The sequence below is a fragment of the Typopeltis vanoorti genome, chromosome 23 (assembly GCF_054136105.1).
Source record: "Typopeltis vanoorti isolate ZY-2024b chromosome 23, IOZ_Tvanoo_1.0, whole genome shotgun sequence".
In the NCBI taxonomy this organism is placed as follows: domain Eukaryota; kingdom Metazoa; phylum Arthropoda; class Arachnida; order Uropygi; family Thelyphonidae; genus Typopeltis; species Typopeltis vanoorti.
Window position 1 is genome coordinate 77,790,777 of NC_143571.1, and position 18,996 is coordinate 77,809,772.

Consider the following 18,996-nt stretch of genomic DNA (forward strand, 5'->3'; position numbering starts at 1 on the left):
AACAATCAACTCTTAATCTTCTTCCAGGTGCAAAGAGAAACATTTAGCCATACATTAAATGTTTTTCAAGTTGCTCAAGCTCACATTTTACCTTCTATCACCTGTTGCATACTCTCATTCATATTTCATCTACTATCAACTACATTCTATGCAACATTAATTTTCATACCTTACATCATTAACATTTGCTACTTCATTCCTCCACTTTCAACATGTCTCACATTTAAGGCACTTGCTCATGAAGCATTTCTGACACACCTTCTCTCTGCTCTCGCTTTCATCCCATAATCCATTCACCTTTCATAATGAGGATATCAAGAACACAAAATCCATCATATTAAACTGTTTAAACAAGGATGCCTTGGCTGGAATTGTTCTTGTTTGCATCGTTGTCATGTAAAAACATGTTTTAAACAATGTGCTTGTAAAAAGACTCACAAAACAAAACCATTCAAAAATAGAAATATTTTGCAAGTAAGGACAGCTGCTTTAAAGAAAAAAGAAAAGGTTCTTGTTAGAGACCTAAACAGCAGATTAGAAAATGAATTCCAGACATACAGAAATATTTGGGAAAAATTTAGAGAAGAGAGTAAAACTAAAACCCACATGTGTCCAACAAGAGTGTGCGAGTTTGAATCCTACATAAAGCATAAGCACTGGGAGAGTCCTCTCTGATAAAGCTTATAAGGGTTACCTTTAAAAAGATATCTGTATATTAAGATTATGTTCTACACAGCACCCATATATATTGCATATATGGATTACAGAGTTTGAGATGCATGAAAAATATGGACTTGAATGAAGTATATATATAAGACTGAAAAGAATATGGAATTTGCAATTTCGAATTTAGAAACATTAAAAAGAAGATGGAATTTGTATATGGCAACTGCAGATTTTTGCAAGGGAAGGCATAATAAAAACAAAGACATTTATGGAAGTGAAGAGGATTAGTGAGGTCATTCTTGATGAGTGATGATGATTTATGGTTTTAATAGTGCAAGGACAACAAAGGTCATACTACAACATATCAAAGGTTATAGCAGTATACACAAGGTAACACAATGACAAACATTCATGCCTGCAGCAAGATTCGAACCCACGACCTGTTGGTCAGAGATCAGGTACATTAACCACTTGGCCAACCAGGCCAGCTCTTGATGAGTCAGTAAAGTTATGGAATCATATATTCATGAGCCTGTTTCCAGCCAACCAGACTGCATAATTGGCTGGAAACAGTGATGGCAATATTTTGGTGTGGGAATTGTTCTCATCCATATTAAACACCCCTTGACTACTATTTCTTAACTAGAGAATTGTTTTGATCAGATATTGCTCTACATGGTGACAGTGTGGCCTACAGGATTTGGACTCTTCCAGTAAAACAATGCCTGTGTCATATGGCTCACAAGTAAACATAGTTTGGAGAGCATATCCAAGAATTTCATGTTCTCCCTTGGCTATCTGATTCTCCAGATTTGAAACCCATCAAACAATGAAATGCAGCATCTATCCATGAAGATAGAGTCTCACTTGGTAACTAACTTTCTGGATGTTATTCTATCTATCTAGTCTGGAATACCCCAGGACAGTAAAGTGAAATAAATGACACCCAGTGCAAGCAGTTATCTTGGCCAAAGGAAGCCCAACATGCTACTAGGTAGGTGGTCATAATTGTTTTGGCTCATGAGTGTATATAACAATGACGCGAACTAATTATATAGCAAAACTTACCACACTCATTTTCTTTTTGAAGTCCTCTGCTCCTTTGGGATCTTTCATTTTCATGTCCTGATAACGTTCCTCTAGTTCGCTCCATTCTTTCATAACCTATGCATAAAAAAAAAGGGAGGGGGAGGATAAGAACATACTGTTCATTGAAACCATGGCATTAAAAAGTCAGAAGCAATTTACTATCCAGTTATATATTCTCTTCTATTTTACTTTATATCTTCTTTCTCTTGAGTTTAATCTTCATATACTCCAATAAAGTTTTTAATAAATTTGTATTATTAATAATAACTATAAAATTTTTATTTTCAATCTATTATGAAACAATTGTATATACGTATGTCCTAAAACTTTTATAATGAAATTGCAGTTATTTATATATAAATGTTTTTATATATGATTGTAATTGCTAACAATTACAATCATATATAAATATTCCAACAAAGATATGCACAAATTCACATGGATAGAAGATGCAGGAAAAGTCTCACTGATGGTGTTACTGTTGACAACAATATCATCCCACTTGTTCAGGATACAAGAGTGTACAGATAATTTAAAATCAAAAAGGATCACCATTTACTTTTGAGCAGGATAAAACCCAATACCACAACGAAAGGTGACCTCCAATAGAGCACCATGTAATTGTATTTCAATTATCTGCCCCTTCAATTATCAAAACTTGCTCTTCTGATAATTGATGGGTTGGATCAGTGGCGCACTCAGGATTGAATCTTTGGGGGGAGGAGTTGAGTAGACGTTTTGCGAATACACACTACATATCGCATACGACCTATAACTGAGCATCTGCAGTGATCGCTAATTCATAAGTAGCACACAACATAAATAAAAAAAAATGAATTTTAATTAAGAAAAGATTTTTGGAAATTTTTCTAGTGTTTTTTCCTTTTCTTTGGGGGGTGCCCGGGCACATTTCCCCCCCCCCCCTCTGGGTGCGCCACTGGGTTGGATAAACAATAGATTACTGTATAAACTGTAATTTATACTTATTTTTATATTCTTATCCTTACTATATTTATATATAAGAAATAAGTAAACACCTTAATTAGGATAATAACCTGTAGTGCACACACACATACATAATTTTTCTACTTTTTAGTGCATGCAATTATTTCTTTTCCTCCATCACAGAATGAGGGAAAAACTGAAAATAAATATGACAGGATTGTTTCCTTTAGATCTCATGAGCAAGGCTTGTCAATTTGTCATATTCTTTTCAGGGACAGCCTACATCTGAATGTGTTTGGTATCAGGAGTCTAGAAAAACTAATAACTGGTATGAGGCCTAACAGAGAGAGTCAGGGAAACTAAATTATAAAAGGAGGAATGGTGTGAATGAATGTGAGTGTAAGAGCGACAATGTTATATAACTGTGCTAATGACGGGAATGGGCTTTGTTATGGAAGTGATGACGAGGAGACAACGATTTCGGCTTTATTTTCGTCCAGGTCGGACCTGTCAAACGTGTGCAAAGATGACCACATGTATAAAGCATTAAAGAAAAATGGAGATCTGCAAGTTATCCAAATGTGTCAGGCAGACTACAAACAAGATTATACAAAAGAACAAACAGGTAGATTATTATGTCTGTACATGAATGCTAGGAGTATCAGAAACAAAGGGGTAGAGTTTGTTGCCTTAGTCAATATGCTGCGACCTCAGATTGTAGGTATTAGTGAGACCTGGCTATCAGAATCAGACCTACTAACTGGTATTGAGTGTCAAGGGTACAATATTTTTAGGAAGGATAGGAGAGGAGGGGTGTGCAGCTAATGATATCGAATGACTTGAATCCAGTTAGAGTTGAGACCTATGATTGTAGTACTACTCCTAACAATATTTCATGTGGCAGTGAGTTTGAAGCCATCTGGTGTGAGGTGAAATCTAACAAGATCAATTACATAGTGGGGTGTTATTACAGACCTGTGGATCAGTTGCTAGTGATGAAGAAAAGCATCACCAAATAGAAAAGATAAGGACAAAAAGAATAACCATAATGGGAGACTTTAATTATCCAAATATTGATTGGGTAGCAGTACAATCTCATGAGAAGAATGAAAATGCATTTATTGAGCTGCTGAGGGAAAACTTCTTCAAGCAGCATGTGACAGAAGGAACTCAAGGGCAAAGAGTGTTAGATTTGATTATAGTGTCAGAGGGCGTTTCAGTTAAAGATGTAACTATTCTGCCTCCATTTGGTGATAGTGATCATGCAGTACTCACTTGGGAAGTGATTAAGAAGTTTATGAATGTTCCATTCAGAAAAGGTTACACGCTGAACTACAAAGCAGGAAATTATGACCAAATGAGGAGTATACTGAGTTCAGTGGAATAGGATCGGTTGCTGGATGGAAAGAATATCGATAATGCATGGGAAGCATTTAAATAATACATAAATGATGCAATATCAGAATGTGTCCTGAGAGTTCTAAGAATAAATAGGGTAGGAGTCCAATAGATGTGTAATCTTATTAAGGAAGAGATTTGTAAGAAACGGACAATGTGGAAGGAATACCGTGTGCATAAGAATGGCATCTGTTATGAACATTATAAGCATCAGGCTAGAATAATCACAGCTGTTGTACAGAAAGCAAAGTCTGAGTATGAAAAGAAACTGGCTCTGCATACTAAAAACAACCCACAAGAATTCTACCAATATGCTGCAAGTAAAAGAAAGAATAACTCTTCTAAATCCAGATGGCATGAGGGTTACAGATGCAGAAGAGGTTGTTCAGCTAATGAGTGGCCCATTTTCTTAAAAGTTATCAACATGGATATAAGCTATGCAACGTTGAGCTCACTGCTACCTCTTCACTGGATGAAGAAATGCTGGTGTATAACGAAGAGGTATTAGAGCTGTTGCACAAATTGAATAAGAATTCAGCAATAGCAACTGATAGGATATCAGTACGTGTGCTAAAAGAGTGTTCAGCTGAACTGGCTTATTCCTTTGACCAGTCTGTTTAATATTTTTTACTAAGTAATTTAAGGAAATTACAATGTCAACTAGGATATACATTAAAATAAATTTTAATATACTTCAATATTTTGGCAACGTCACGTTGCCATTTTCAAGAAACTTAAGAACAAGACACGTGCACGCAGGCACAACAAACAGTAAATGAGGAAGAAGCAGGAAGCTATTATTTCTCCTAAAGTCCTGATGGTGCCCCCCTAGCGGGCAATGTTGGTATTCTTGGGCGATTGGGCTGAAGGTCTTCTGATTCTTGGGCGATTGGGCTGAAGGTCTTCTGATTCTTGGGCGATTGGGCTGAAGGTCTTCTGATTCTTGGGCGATTGGGCTGAAGGTCTTCTGATATAGGTTTCCCAAATTTGAGGCAATCTCATGCAGCCAAATTTGTTGAGGTTTGGATTGTTTCTTACATCAGAAGACCTTCAGCCCAATCGCCCAAGAATACCAACATTGCCTGCTAGGGCGCACCATCAGGACTTTAGGAGAAATAATAGCTTCCTGCTTCTTCCTCATTTACTGTTTGTTGTGCCTGCATGCACGTATCTTGTTCTTCTGTTTAATACAAGTCCCAGAACAGGGAAGATTCTGCAGGAATGGAAGGAATGTATGTTAATTCCATTGCACAAGGGTGGTGTAAATGTCTCTTAATCTCTCTATGTCTCTCTTAAGACTGATGTATCCAACTATCAACCAATTAGTATCTCAGGAGTGGTGATGAAGATTTTGGAAAAATTTGTTAGGGGTCGCATTCAGAAACGGGCTGCCAGTGAATCTCTACTTTGCAATGAACAACATGGGTTTACTAACGGAAAGTCATGTTTCAGCAACTTGCTGACATTCTTATAACAATGTTATCAGTGAACTAGACAAGGGGAATGAATACATTGTAATGCTTTTTTGATTTTGCTAAGGCTTTTGACAGAATACAGCATAGTAGACTGTTGCATAAATTGGAGAAAATGGGTTTGGGTTATACAATATTAGCATGGATAAGAGGATGGCTGACTGACAGATATCAAAAAGTGGTATATGAGGGGGGGGGGTTAGTCTGCAAGATTTAAGGTAACATGTGGTATACTGCAAGAATCAGTGCTTGGTCCACTCTTATTCAATCTGTACATTAATGATATTGGGAAGGATTTGACGAGCGACATACAGCTATTTGCTGATGATGCAAAGATAAGTAGCGTAATCAGGAATGCTGCTGATATGCTGTACTTGGCAGAATGATTTGAACAGGCTGGAATTATGGGCAGGGGAAAATAGGTATCAGTTCAATGTCAGTAAATGTAAAGTTATTTACTTTGGTGTGGTTAGATATCCAATGTCATTTCTTCTAGCAAAATCCAATGTGGGATTATGCTAGAAGAAACTGATAAGGCTAGGGATCTTGGAGTGTTAGTAGATAGGAAGTTGAAGTTCAGGGGGCATGTGGCAAAGATTGCAAATAAAAAGCAACTCAAAAGATAATTGCAATGCTGAATAGAATGTTCACATGTAAAGATAAGGATGTCATTTTGCCTCTTTACAAAGCGTTGATAAGACCTCACTTGGACTATTGTGTGCAGGTCTGGTCTCCTGATTTCTGTTGCGTTTTTGATATATTGGAAAGAGTGCAAAGGAGAGTGTTAAAAATGATATCAGGATTGTGGAATACTGATTATGAAGACAGATTGAGAATTTGTAGACTGCAGACACTAGCAAACAGGAGAATGAGGATTGAGACTTACAAACTTCTGAAAGGGTCACACAGGATTTCAATTGACGAAATTTTTCAATGTATGGAGGGTGAGGAAAGGACAAGAGGACATCCTTGGATGCTGAGAATGAATGCTGTTAAGAAGGGGTGAGGGCTAGATTTTTCTCTCAGAGGGTGGTGCATGGTTGAAATGGATTGCCATTGGATGTTATGAGTGCAAGCAGTGTGAATGAATTCAAGAATAAGTATGATAGATGGTGTGTGTAGTATGGGCCTCCCTCATTGAATCGCTGACTCTCTATGTCTCTCTTAATAATAATAATAATGTTTTATTTAGTTATACACAATTTGTTCCTAGTTTGAAAATTTACTGTGAGTGACTTTATGTTGATGTTTTGTATAGTGAGAGTCAAATTTGTATTTGTGATCCTTATAAAAATATTTCAAACCATCTTTTTTGAACTATCTGTAGGGTGCAAAGGACAAAACTTTTTAAATATATATATAGGTTGGGAGGTTTAAAAAAAAAAAAAAAAAAATTGAATACAAAGCACAGGGAAAACAGAAATAGCTGTTCGCGCCCTTGAACAAAAACATACCCCGCAAATTGACAAGGCCATCATAATAGACAGACAAGACAATGAAACAATGCTTAGAATATCGGCAACAATAGCCATAAAATGTGACACTAACTCTATCAACGTCCTCTGGCCCTACATAATCTCTGAGGTTTGAAAGCTTCACAACGTAAAATTGAGGTCACAGCCCAGAGTTCAGATGACAACCAAGCATAGTCAAAACGGACCGCACCCTGTCAACCCCCTTTTCCCACCGCCTCAAAAAAAAACACTTGCTGTTTTCAACCCCTTTCACCCTTTTCCACCCTATATAAAAAAACGCTCTGCCCATCCCGAATAACATAATGTATATATATATATATATATATATTATACAAAAAAACCCAGGTTTTTTCTATTTTCTATTTTAATTCTCCCACTTTGCCTAAGACCCCCCCCCCACACACACACACACTTCCTTCCAAAACACCATAACTGCAGCAGTTTGCTCACCGCAGAAAGAAGACAAGCCACAACACCCAGGAAAAAGGTATGTGTAAATTTCTATTCCTTTATGCAACATATATTTGTTGGTAAATATACATCTACAATGCCCTAAGAATCCGTGAGTAAAAAGCCAATGACATTTAAACAGGGGCACTCCTAAACAGAAGCAGGCAAAATAGCCGTAAATATAATATATATATATAGGTTGTTTCAAAAGAAGACAAGCCACAACACCCAGGAAAAAGGTATGTGTAAATTTCTATTCCTTTATGCAACATATATTTGTTGGTAAATATACATCTACAATGCCCTAAGAATCCGTGAGTAAAAAGCCAATGACATTTAAACAGGGGCACTCCTAAACAGAAGCAGGCAAAATAGCCGTAAATATAATATATATATATAGGTTGTTTCAAAAGTGGGTATACTATTTTGAATGACAATAGAAGATAAATAGTGATAGGAACAATTTTTATTACTGTGCAAATGTAGCGTAACACTTGAAGTTTCGACGCATGCAATTAAAGTTTGATATAACTGCCTCCAGTAATTCTGCAGACATTCCATCTGTAATCAATTTCCTGCCACATGCAGCAGAGCATATATGGTGTAACTTCAGCAATGGCAGCAATAATTCTGGAGCGCAGCTCATCCAAATTGGCTAGTAGTGGTGGTGGTACAAAATGCTCGATCTTTTGCAAAGTCCCACAAGAAAAAATCTAAGGGTGTAAGGTTGGAGAAACACAGTAGCCATGCTATAGGCACCCTCTTTCAATCCATCTGCTTGGAAAGTGGGTGTCGAGATACGACCTTATGTCTTTCAGGTAATAAGGAAGTGCTCAGTCTTGCTGGAAATTGTGATATTAGGTACCCTTGCAGCATGTCCAGATACACACCACCAGTAACTGTAAGCTCTGAAAAAAAAAAAAAAGGGTCCATACACTTTCTTCTTGCTTATGGCACAAAAAAAGTTAGCCTTTGGGATGCAGTGAACATGTTCGATGGTGCCATGTGGATTTTCGCTTCCCCAAATTCTGCAGATGCGAGTATATACTTGCCCAATTACGTGAAAAGTGCACTCATCCTCATTTGGTTCAATCCTACTGATCATTTCCATACAGAAATCCTGGCATGTCTTCTTATCATCTTTCTTTCTTCAAATATTGATTCCACAATAAATGCTCTCATAAAACATGCCACACAGTCACATGTGGAATTCCGATTTGATGAGATGCCCATCTGGTTGACTTTTTGGGACTTCTCTGGAAACTTTCCCAGACTTCTTCCACAATAGCATCAGACGCATACAGCCTTCCCATTGAGACTGGATGATGCACAGAACAGCCTGTTTCCACAAAATTCTTGTGCCACGTATAGATCGCCTACTAGGAAGTCCTTTGCTGTATTGCATGCAGAAATTCCTCTGTACTGCAGACATTATTTCCTCAAAACTCAAGAAATCACTCAAAATAGTATAAAATAAATCATTGGAAACAGAAGAAAATGACAATATGAAAAAGTACAAATGCAGACAATAATGGAAGACAAGAAAAAGCCAGAACAGTATGGAATTATAAAAATGAAAATCCAGAATTACCATTTAAATTTCAAAATATATATATATTTTTTATTTGGTTACCATCCACGAAAGGTTATTACTAACGCTATAGTACATTTGTACCATAGGCAGGCTAAGGTTTTTTTTTTTTTTTTTCAATCCTTTTCTGAACCCGAGATGATTGCTCCTTTATAACAGTACTTCATGTAAAAAAATCGTATACAAAAACAATGAAAATGCATAAAATCTTATACAAAAAGAATAAACACAATAAATAGATAAAATATAGATGAAAATTTAACTTCACTTTATTTGTACAGAGGAGAGTTGATGGCGTGAATGGAAGGTAGTGAGGAAGGAGAGTTCATTTCCATAAAAACAGAAGGTAACTGTCCTTCTGGAGTTTTTTCTCTTACTCTTTTCTGTTTCTTCGCACCACTCGACTCTGCTTGAGACACACTGGCCCTCTGTCTCACTAAAAATCTGTCCAATGAGATTTGTTTTTGCCTGAGTTTTAAAATTTTTCTGAAGTGAGACATGGCATTGTCATTGAAAAGGTTTATGATGTGGTTTACTACAGTAGTGTCAGGGTGATATCTTTCCACAAAACTTTGCACCTCACCCCATTTTGCAGACATTTCGTTGATCGAAGAACTAGGAACATCCTCCCTCCCTTCCTCTGTCTCTGAAGACATTTCCTTCACCACCGTCTTTTGCTGCTCCTTCTGAAGGTGTTCAAGTTCTTCGGTGGTGAGCTCATTCCTGTGGTCCTCCACTAACTGCCCCACATCACCATTGTCAACTTCCAAGCCCATTACAGACTTCTTCCCAGACACAACATACTCAGCCTCAAAGCCCTCAATGTCTCTGTAGAAAGTATTTTTACCTTGGGTATAATTATGTTAAAGATACCAAGCAATTTTAAACCTGGTTTTACTCCATTTTTCCCAAGTAAGCAAACAGACAAAAATGTCAAGTTTGCGCCTGCAAGTGATGCAAGACTAGCTGATCCTACAGGTAGTGCAAGACCAAGGCAACTCGTGGTAGAGGTGGAACAAGCTCTGATCACTAATCTTAATATTTACCCTTAATGCCAAAACACATCTCCAAGAAGGGGATGTATGATGTCTTGTATTAAAGGCAAGGGGCCACTACCCAGACCGGTTTCGACCTTTTTTGAGGTCTCATCAGTGGGAGCTAGGCTAGAAATACCAAGATTTAGTAATACAGAGCTTGTAAGTATTTTACCAAAACAAGTTACCATAAGGTGTTTTAACCTTATTAAATAAAAATCTCAGGAGGAGATATAGATGTAGAAAGTATTTTTACCTTGGGTATAATTATGTTAAAGATACCAAGCAATTTACATCTATATCTCCTCCTGAGATTTTTATTTAATAAGGTTAAAACAGATGGAGATGTGTTTTGGCATTAAGGGTAAATATTAAGATTAGTGATCGGAGCTTGTTCCACCTCTACCACGAGTTGCCTTGGTCTTGCACTACCTGTAGGATCAGCTAGTCTTGCATCACTTGCAGGTGCAAACTTGACATTTTTGTCTGTTTGCTTACTTGGGAAAAATGGAGTAAAACCAGGTTTAAAATTGCTTGGTATCTTTAACACCCTCAATATCTCTGCATGCTACGCAGTCTGGCCACAGTTTCCTCCAGGCCAAGTTCATGGTCACTTGCACCCAGGCTTTATCAAGGATACTTAAGCAATGGAGGATGTTGAAATGATTTTTCCAGAATTCTCTGAGTGTTAATTCTGTGTCAGAGATCACTTCAAAACACTTTTAAATAGTGCTTTGGTGTAGAGTTTCTTAAAGTTTGAAATGACCTGTTGGTCCATAGGCTGGATTAGAAGAGTCGTGTTAGGGGACAGGAACTTCACTGTGATAAAATCAAACTGCTCCACCAACTCGTCTTGCAAGCCCTGGAGAGTAAGCAGGAGCATTATCCATCACAAGAAGGCATTTTATTGGCAAATTTTTTTCTTAAAGGTATTTTCTCACACTTGGAGGCAAAGACTTCATGGATCCACTCAATAAAAAATTGCCTGGTTCCCCAAGCCTTACTATTAGCCCTCCACATAACAGACAATTTATTTTCATCACATTATTTTTCTTAAACACCCTCGGATTCTCAGAATGGTACATAAGCAATGGCTTGACCTTGAAGTCCCCAGTTGCATTTTCACAGCAAAAGAGTTAGCCTGTCCTTCATTGGCTTGTGTCCTGGTAATGCTTGTTCCTCCCGAGTGATGTGGGTCCCCCCTTGCATTTTTTTCCAAAATAGGCCAGTTTCATCAGAACACTTGCTGGGGAAGAAACCCTCAGCAGCTTCTTGGTTTGAACTCGCAGCCTCCCCATGCCTAACACACTTGTATGGCACTTCTCCTCTTATATTTCTTGAAACCCTCTACTAGCTTTGAATACATCAGTATCACCACTCGTACCAGGTCATCATGTAACGGCTCGCTTTTTCACAAATTACAGCCTCAGAAACACTATCACCAGCTATCTGTTTCTCATTTATCCAAATCAACAATTTTTCCACTTCTTCAATTGTCTGTGATCTTTGTTTAGTAAAAACTTTCGCTCCCTTTGCAACACCAGCTCCCCTGATCGCCTCAAGCATTACCAGGACACAAGCCAATGAAGGACAGGCTAACTCTTTTGCTATGTGAAAACACAAGTGGGGACTTCAACTTCAAGGTTATTTTTCAGTATTGCACAGAACGTTGATCTCGCCATACCAAACTGCATAGCAAGATCCTAGACACGAATGCCATTTTCATTTTGGATATTTCTTTTTTCATCTCTATCGTGGTTCTAACAACTTTCCTTTTCGCTTTGCTCTATCACTATCCTTCTTCGGCCCCATGGTGGTGTATTAAATAATAATTTATAAAAAAAAAAAAAAGAGAGAGAAAATCAAGAAAAGGCACCGTAAATTCAAGCAGGTGTCTGCACTAAGCGGAGGCTGCGACGTAACTGATGCTCTCCTGTCATACATCTCAGCACACGGAGCACGTGTTTGCCTGTTCAGAAAATATGTTTGGGAACCAATTTGTTTGAGATGAGAATCGTTCAACAACTGAGGTTCCACTGTATTTTTTTGTAATTTTTTATTTAATTTTTCACGGTCCAGAAACTCTGTTCTAGAGACCAAACATGGAACTCTTTCAACCACTTCAGGCCTCCAATAAGTGGGGCGGTGGTCTCACACTGGGCAATTAAAATTCATCTCCCACCTAAAGACAATCACAAACATCCATGCCCATGGCTGGATTTGACCAGTTACCTGCTGGTTGGAGAGCAGGTGCACTAACCACTTGGCCAACCAGGTAGGCTAAATTATCTTAACTATATTATCTTAAATTAATATCCCTTACTTGAAATTCATTTTAGAAATTATGGACTTTACACCTGTGTTATAAATAACTATTTTAATTTCCTGACGTTTCGACCTTAATATTAAGGTCGAAATATTAATGGTATCTAGAGTATATACAAGAACAAGCTGAGTTACATTTCACACAGTAAGCTAAAGAAACAATGATTTGATCACAGGTTATTCTACTGGCATGACCTCTAGTGGGGAAAAAAATACAGATAAAATTACAAATTAATTAATTATTTAGAAACTATAACATAACTATTTAACTAGTTAAAAATAGGACATCATTGTTACTGTAAAAAAACTATCTATAAGAAAGAATGTTTCTCTCATGTTATCCTAAATAGAATTTAGCTTTGATGTAGTTTCTAAATAATTAATTAATTTGTAATTTTATCTGTATTTTTTTTTCCCACTAGAGGTCATGCCAATAGAATAACTGGTGATGAAATCATTGTTTCTTTAGCTTACTGTGTGAAATGTAACTCAGCTTGTCCTTAGTCCATAATTTCTAAAATGAATGCTAATCACCGTGCAACACTAAAAGAAAGGAGAAAATAACTTATTCACAATGAACTAAACAGATGTAGATTATACTGATAAAATCAAAAATTCAGATAAAAATATCAAGAATTCTAATTAGATTAGATTTATAAATTCAACAACTATCATTTGAGTTTAAAAAATAATAATAATAAAAAAAAAAAACTTTATTAACATTAAAATTGTACATTTTACCATGACAATATATATGCTACATTCTGGACCTCCATGGAGTCATAAACTCATCACAAGAGAACTATCTCAAACAACACAGTCTATCACACCACTCCTTAAATCCATCCACCAACTGCATAATCACCACCCTATCAGGCAATGAATTCCATGGTCGAACCACCATGGAATTCATTGTCACCCTTCTTTAATAACTTCCATGGATGGCCTCTTCCTTATTCCTTACACTTCTTCTGCTATATGATAAATTTCCCTAGTGTCGAGCCTGTAAACATCTCAGAAGAGTTTAAATGTCTTAATGATGTCACTTTGTTTTCTATCCACTAAACTTTGCAGTTTGCACACCCTCAGTTGATCCTTATAACTAACATTGCAGAGTCATGATATCATTTGTTATATGACTCTGCAACTTCTCCAAGGTAAATTTATCCTCTTCAAATCCTGGTGACTAGATCTGAGCACAATAATTCTGATGTGGTTTTATACAATGGAATTACCACTGTTTTTACTCACTTGATCAAATCCCTTATTGTAGTATTGCAGCAATCCTCTGGGTTACCTTCATCACCTTTGCAATATGCATCCTAAACTTCAAATTTTATTGACTATCACTCAAGATCCCTTGTCTCTTCCATTTCCTTAGTATAGATCCACCAGAGTGTGCAATCTCCCACCACTGGATCCCAGATTTCAATACCTTACACTTAGTTACATTAAACTGACATCTCCATCATTTATCTGTATGTCCAGCTTATTTAAACTCTTCTGAAGTGCTACAGCCACTATTACTAATAACTTTTCCAAGCTTCACATCATCATCTGTAAATAAATTTCCCTGCAATGCAGTGACAACATTGACATACAGGAGCAAAATATAGAGATCCCGGTATTGATCCATATGGAACTCCACTTGTGAGCTTTTTTTGCCTTCATACTACATGACTCTCTGATATCAATCAGACAATTTTAAATCCAGTTTACCTACCTGATATTTAATCTCATTATGTTCCACTTAAAAAAATCAACTTATCATGTAGCAAATCTATCAAATGTGTTTGCAAAATCCAAAAAAATGGCAGTATATGCCTTTCCCTTGTCAACTGTGCCTGTTGCTTTATTGTATAAGACAAGCAAATTACTGAAACAAGAGTGCCCTGGGATAATATTATCCTCATCTGCTCAATTTTGCACAGGATCTCTAATTTCTCCAAAATCTTAAAAAATATATAAGAAATACAAACTGGTCTACAGTTGGATTAAAAGATATTTGTTTTTTTTATATTAGTTGTTATTTAGAAACTAATATCCAACCAGTTTCACTCATGCAAATACTGGTGTCTTTATCAGGGTTTAAATAAAGCAAAAAAAAAAAAAAATGTATATATATATATATATATATATATATATAAAACGTAATCCTTTTATACTGCAGAGTTCCTAATATTAATCTCAAATCTCTTGCCATCTGATTCACACTATCTCTCAGATCATTTGTACTAACCATTGCTATCATCTCAACCATATAATCACCTCACTTTATTACCATAGAGACACTGTCTGTCATTTCTCCAGACAAGCAGTCCTCTGACATTCATTTCAGCACTCCACTAATCACTGCCATTAGTCCTCTTACATTACGAATCTCATACATTAGTCCTCTTGTAGATTCATTCATTCATTTCCTGCTCAGCTTCATCTCCCCCCCCCCCCCCTTCTATCTCCTTCCCTTGTAGTACTCCCTCATTGCTCTCTTACTTATCATCTGCTTTTCTCTCATATCTCTTTCCCTTGCTTCTTTCATCAGGGCAAGCAACTTTCAAGTCAATTCAAACAGTTTGCAGCCTATCAGGTCTCCTTAGGATAGCTTTTACAAACACCTGTGAGCATATAGAATACCATGTTGGTAAGGGCAAGCTGAATCTCATATATTCATAAGGTCTGGTTTGCTATTTATTTAAGCATATTTATATCTGATCCACACACAAAAGGCCACAAGACCTACAGCACAATAGTGCCATATGTGGACAAGAGGAATAGAAGAAAGAGTCTGTTCACATTCTGCTTGAACAGCTGAGGGTTATAATCTTTGGGGAAGGTAGAGCGGAGAGACTGTTCCAAAGGACAGAAGTAGATCGAATAAAAGAGGAGGCAGTGAAGTTGGTTCAATGAGTTTTAAGACTGTAAAAGATGTTAGTTAGCAGTGGATCTTATTTTAATGATTTTGGAGAAGAGTGGAGGAATAATAGTGGACAATTCAGCAGAGCATGTCCACAAAAGTATCTGTAGAAGAGGCATAAGGCAGAAACTGAATGTCTATGAAAGAGGGATCATTAATTAGCCAGATTGCCCTCTTCTGGAGAGAATCGAGCAATCTTAGAAAGGATTTTGGTGCACCACCCCAAATATGGGTGCAATATTCCATGGCTGGGAAAATTTGAGCTTTGTATAGAGTTTGAAGGTGTGAAGTAGTGTCTTGTGCGAAAAAGTACATCGAGTTTTTTGGTGGCTGCAAGCAGAGCATGGAAGGCTGGATGCAGTTAGGTGAGTAGGCCCCTGTGATAAACCTGATCAAATGCCTTTGAAATGTTGAGGGAAACCATGTGAGTTTCTCCAAATTTCTCCATGGCTTGAGTCCATAAGTGAGTAGTGAAAGCAAGAAAATCAGCTGTAGACCGTGAGTGGCAAAATCCATATTGCTGGTCACTGATTAGCTAGTATGTCTAGATGTCAGAGCATGTTTGAGAGTTGGCTGTTGACCTTCTCCATTGAGAAGTGAGAATAATTGGATGGTAGTTCATTGGTTCACTTTTATCACCTTTCTTTGGTATGGACTGGATGTGGACATGTTTCCATGTTGTTGATTAGATTCCAGTTGAACAGGATAGGTGTTAGTTCTGGGATGCAATTTTTTTAACACAATAGGTGGGATGAAATCAGGACCAGATGCTTTGTTTGTGTTCAGGTTCTTAAGGATTCTTTAGATTTCTTTTTGTCGGAAGACTATGGGAGACATGAAGGGAGCCGTTTTTTTGTGGTGCCCAGGTCATCAATGCAGGAATTGAAAGAGAAGAGTGAGCATTGAACAAACAAGCTGTTGATTCAAAGTGAAAAGGAAAGAACACATGGGAGGTCTGGCCAACCATACAGTAAACTAGGATATTTACACTATGCCATATTTGGAAGAAAACTTTTATACCAAAATTCTAAAAGAGTCTCTTACAGTTATCCATTCACACTGATGTTTGAATCGGAATCGAGGGCTTTAAATGATACCCAGAAACCTCGCATCAAAACTTTCACCATCTCGGATTTCAATTTTACCAACAATCACTTCCAGTCTTTGCATGATGACAGCTATCACACACACACTCACACACTCAACTTCATATTTGTGTTTTACGGTTGAATCAGTTTATCTTCTTTTGTAATGATTTTTCAACATTTAGATGACTTTGTTGTTATATGTTATTACATATTTTCTGTACTTTATTTAAACCCTGACAAAGGGAGCAGTTTTAGTGTGAGCAAAACTAGTCTGGTATTAGTTTCTAAATAAATGACATGTAAAAAAAAAAATGTTTTAATTCTACATTTTTAATCATAAAAATGTCTTTAACATGAATAATGTACAATATGTCTGCAATCTACCACCACCTTATTGTAATGGGACTATCTTACCTTCCTTATAATTGTTGGGCACATCTGTGACTAGACTTTCAGTGAACAAGTAGGTCAATGAAGCTGCCAGATCCTTAGCATATTCTCTTTAACACATGTTGAAATCCCATCCAGTCCCACTGCCTTATTGACTTCCAGATTACTTTGTATTTGTAACATATTCTCCTCATGCACTTCTAAACATTGAACCTTTTCTAGCAATAAAACCTGCTTTTCCAGGATGAAATGGCCTATTAAAGTGATCATTAAACAGTACTACTATGTCATCTACATTGGGCACTCGACTCTCTTTTCCATCTAACAGGGTCATTCATCTGCAATCATTTCTCCTCCTACTGTCCGCACAATGAAAGAATTCTTTAGGACTTTCCTTGGATTATAGTGCTTAATTTCTTCTTCTATTCCGTTTTTGTCCTCTTTACTATGGTCACTCTACTAGATTGAGTTTATATTCCTCATGCAACTGCTCTCTACCTCTCTTCATAGATTACCATAATCTCTTTTTCATCTCCAGTTCCTATTTAATTTCATCAAATTGTGTTATCTTTTTTCATTTGAGGAAGGTAATTTGTCTTTGCTGATGATAAATATTTCTTCACTAGTCCTCATGCACTGCTGATATCTCTCCCTTGCAATTCTTCCATCCATGGAACTATCCCAAGTTAATTTCTAAGATTATTATAGTCACAGACATGGACGTCCACAGAGGGTGGGGGGTGGCAACCAGGGCCTTGGACATAGAAATCCATGAGGATAAAGATTAATACAGTTCTGTGAAGAAAACAATCTGGTAATAACATATACTTTATTTAGCCACCCTCCTAGAAGACTTTACACATGGAAAAGTCCTGGAGACGGCTGTAGGAACCAGCTTGACTATATAATGATTAAAAAAAGATTCCAGGATAACATCTTACAAGTCAAAACATACCTAGGGGCTGATATTGGATCAGACCACAATCCTATGGTCGTTAAAAATTAAAGAAACCAATGAAACCTATAAACATAAAAAAATATGATCTTGGCTCCCTTAAAAATCAAGAAATACAAGATAAATTTTTAAACGAACTGACATAATCCACTACTGGTAACGTTCCTGATTCCACCAAGTATCCTTACCCTAAAAATGAGATTGTGGATAGATGGCAAAAATTTAAAGAGGGCATAAAAAAAAGGTAAAACAAACAATTCCCAAATTTGAGAAGATGAGTAAACCCTGGATGAATGACAAGATACTGAAAATGATGGAGGAAAGAAACACAAAAAACTGCCCTGAATAGAACTTAAACAAGGAGATCAGGAAAGAATGTAGGATTGCAAAAGAACTATGGCTCAACAACAAATGCAAGGAAATTGAACTTTTGAACAAAAAGCACAAAACCAGAGAACTTCATGAAAAAGCTAGAGAGCTAACTAGCAAATCTTGCAAAAGGGTAGGTTCTCATTGCATTGAAGATACCAGTGGAAACATCCTAATAGAGAAAGACAAAATAAGGGATAGATGGGTAGAGTATTCAAAGGAATTCTACAATCATGATAGAATAGATAAGGCAATGAAAGAAGATTTGGAGGGGCCTACTATTCTTACCTGGGAAGTAACAAATGCCATTAGGAAACTGAAACCAGGAAAAGCTCCAGGAATGGATGGAATTATGGCAGAATATCTAAAGATGATAAAGCTATAAGATCTTTAGATGATAAAGCTATAAGATCACTGACTGATATATGTAACAAAATACACAAAACTGGACACCTACCAAAAGATTTTACGTACTCAACATTCCTACCAATACCTAAAAAATCGAAGACAATCATATGTAAAGAGTATAGTCTGATCAGTTAGATAGCAAAAGTTATGTTATATATCATCCTAGAAAGAAATAAACATAAAATCAAATTGGAAATTAATGAAACACAATCTGGTTTTCAGGAAAATAAAGGAACTAGAGAAGAACTCTACAAAATTAGAACTATTATAGAAAGACATCTGGAGAAGCAGAAAGAAGCCTATTTATGTTCAATTGACTACATAAAGGCCTTTGATAATATACAACATGAACAACTAATCAAATGCATCTGATAAATCTATATTGGAAGCAAACTGCCTCAATAAAAATATTTCCAGTAAAGAAGGG

At 36.7% G+C, this 18,996-nt stretch overlaps 1 protein-coding gene across 2 annotated transcripts in view; it reads right to left on the minus strand.

The window, feature by feature from the left end:
• Appl (amyloid-beta-like protein) overlaps positions 1–18,996 on the minus strand; it is a 260,386-nt gene that overhangs the window by 35,433 nt on the left and 205,957 nt on the right. For both annotated transcript variants that reach the window (XM_090412642.1, XM_090412643.1), the window contains one exon: positions 1,735–1,830. In XM_090412642.1, coding sequence (XP_090268768.1) covers positions 1,735–1,830 — 96 coding nt within the window. The remainder of the gene's footprint in view (positions 1–1,734; positions 1,831–18,996) is intronic.